A 1,659-nucleotide genomic window follows, 5' to 3' on the forward strand; every position below is an offset into this window, starting at 1 on the left:
CACGCACACACACACACACATATACATAGGCACTGCAGTTTTACAATATATAGGTGAGAAAAACACAGAAATACTTGACAGTTTTGTGTTTATGTGTCTCTCTGTGTGTATATCCATCTAACACATTCTACTGTACTATAATATTTACTTGATTTACATACACAATCCACCTTTCTCTTGGAAAGAAGGCAATATTTTTTACTATTTTGTTCACAAATCAGTTTACAACAGTTAGACGTGCCTAGCATACATAAGACAATCTATAAACTGTCTTCAAATATGTTGAACGCATTTGTGTTTCCTCTTTTCTTTGGAGGCACAGAGAGAAAAATTTAAAGTCCATAACCTAGTTTATAGGAATCATGTTAGACAGTGCATTTTAAGAAAAAAGAATTACATATTTTTTTCCACATCGTTTGTCCTGCATATTTTACACCCTTGTTCCTCAAGCTATAGATCAAGGGATTCAACATGGGGATAACAAGGGTGTAAAATATGGACGCCACTTTATCAGTGTCAAAGGAATGACTGGACTCAGGTTGCACATACATAAATATCAGAGTCCCATAGAACACTGTGGCCACTGTCAGGTGGGACCCACAGGTGGAGAAGGCCTTGTGCCTACCCTCAGCTGAGTTCATCCTGACGATGGCTACAAGGATCAGGAGGTAAGACACAATAACTATCAAAAGGGATGAAATCAAATCAAAACCTGCTAAAATCAGAATAATCATTTCAGTTTCATGTGTATTTGAGCAAAGCAAAGATATCAAGGGGAGACTGTCACAGTAGAAATGACTAATGACATTGTAGCCACAGAAGGACGAACTAAAAATCTTTATGGTGACTATAAGAGACACAGATGTGCTGTAGAGATAGAGGATGGCCACCAGCACCTGACACACCCTTTGTGACATGATGACTGGGTAGCGCAGAGGGTGACAGATGGCCACATAGCGGTCGTAGGACATTGCTGTTAGAATAAAAAGTTCACTAACGATGAACACAAGAAAGCAAGCAAGCTGTATAGCACAAAAATAATAGGAGATTGTATTTTGATCCACAACAAAATTGACTAGCATTTTGGGTCCTACAGTTGTTGAATAACCCAGATCAGTGAGAGCCAGGTGTCTGAGGAAGAAGTACATGGGTGTTTGTAGCCTGGAGTCCATCTGGGTGAGGATGATCATGCCCAGGTTGCCCACCACTGAGATCATATAGATGATGAGGAAGAGCCCAAATAATGGAGCCTGCAGCTCACGACGGTCTGTGATTCCCATGAGAATGAATTCATTGAGCATTGTTAGATTATGTGTTTCCATGCAGACTTATCAGGAAACCTATTCTGGATAGAGATATCAGCATGGTCAGTAGATTACATGTACTATCACCTGGGTGAATTTTAGTATGCAAAACTCGTATAAACAAAATACATCCAAACTTTCCAATTTCAGATATTTGAAAATGCAGCCATCTCCCCCAAGGCTAGTATAACATAAACATAGACAGTCAGTGGTCCTCAACTGGAGGCAATTTTATTGTAACCGAATGTCGTTTTATCGATATCTAGAAGACATTTTGGTTGTCACAACTGGAAGGTGGGGCTCTACGGGCTTGTGATGATTAGAGGTCAGTTTTGTTTCTAAACATCCTGCAATA

General features: G+C 39.7%; 1 protein-coding gene across 1 annotated transcript; it reads right to left on the bottom strand.

Moving 5' to 3' along the window:
• Positions 1-365: 365 nt before the first annotated feature.
• On the bottom strand, positions 366-1,322 carry LOC132676308 (olfactory receptor 8K3-like). The gene has a single exon (XM_060628421.3). It carries the CDS (start codon positions 1,320-1,322, stop codon positions 366-368), a length of 957 nt encoding a protein of 318 aa, XP_060484404.3.
• Positions 1,323-1,659: the final 337 nt, after the last annotated feature.

Source organism: Panthera onca, chromosome D1 (assembly GCF_046562875.1).
Source record: "Panthera onca isolate mPanOnc1 chromosome D1, mPanOnc1 haplotype 2, whole genome shotgun sequence".
Lineage (NCBI taxonomy): Eukaryota > Metazoa > Chordata > Mammalia > Carnivora > Felidae > Panthera > Panthera onca.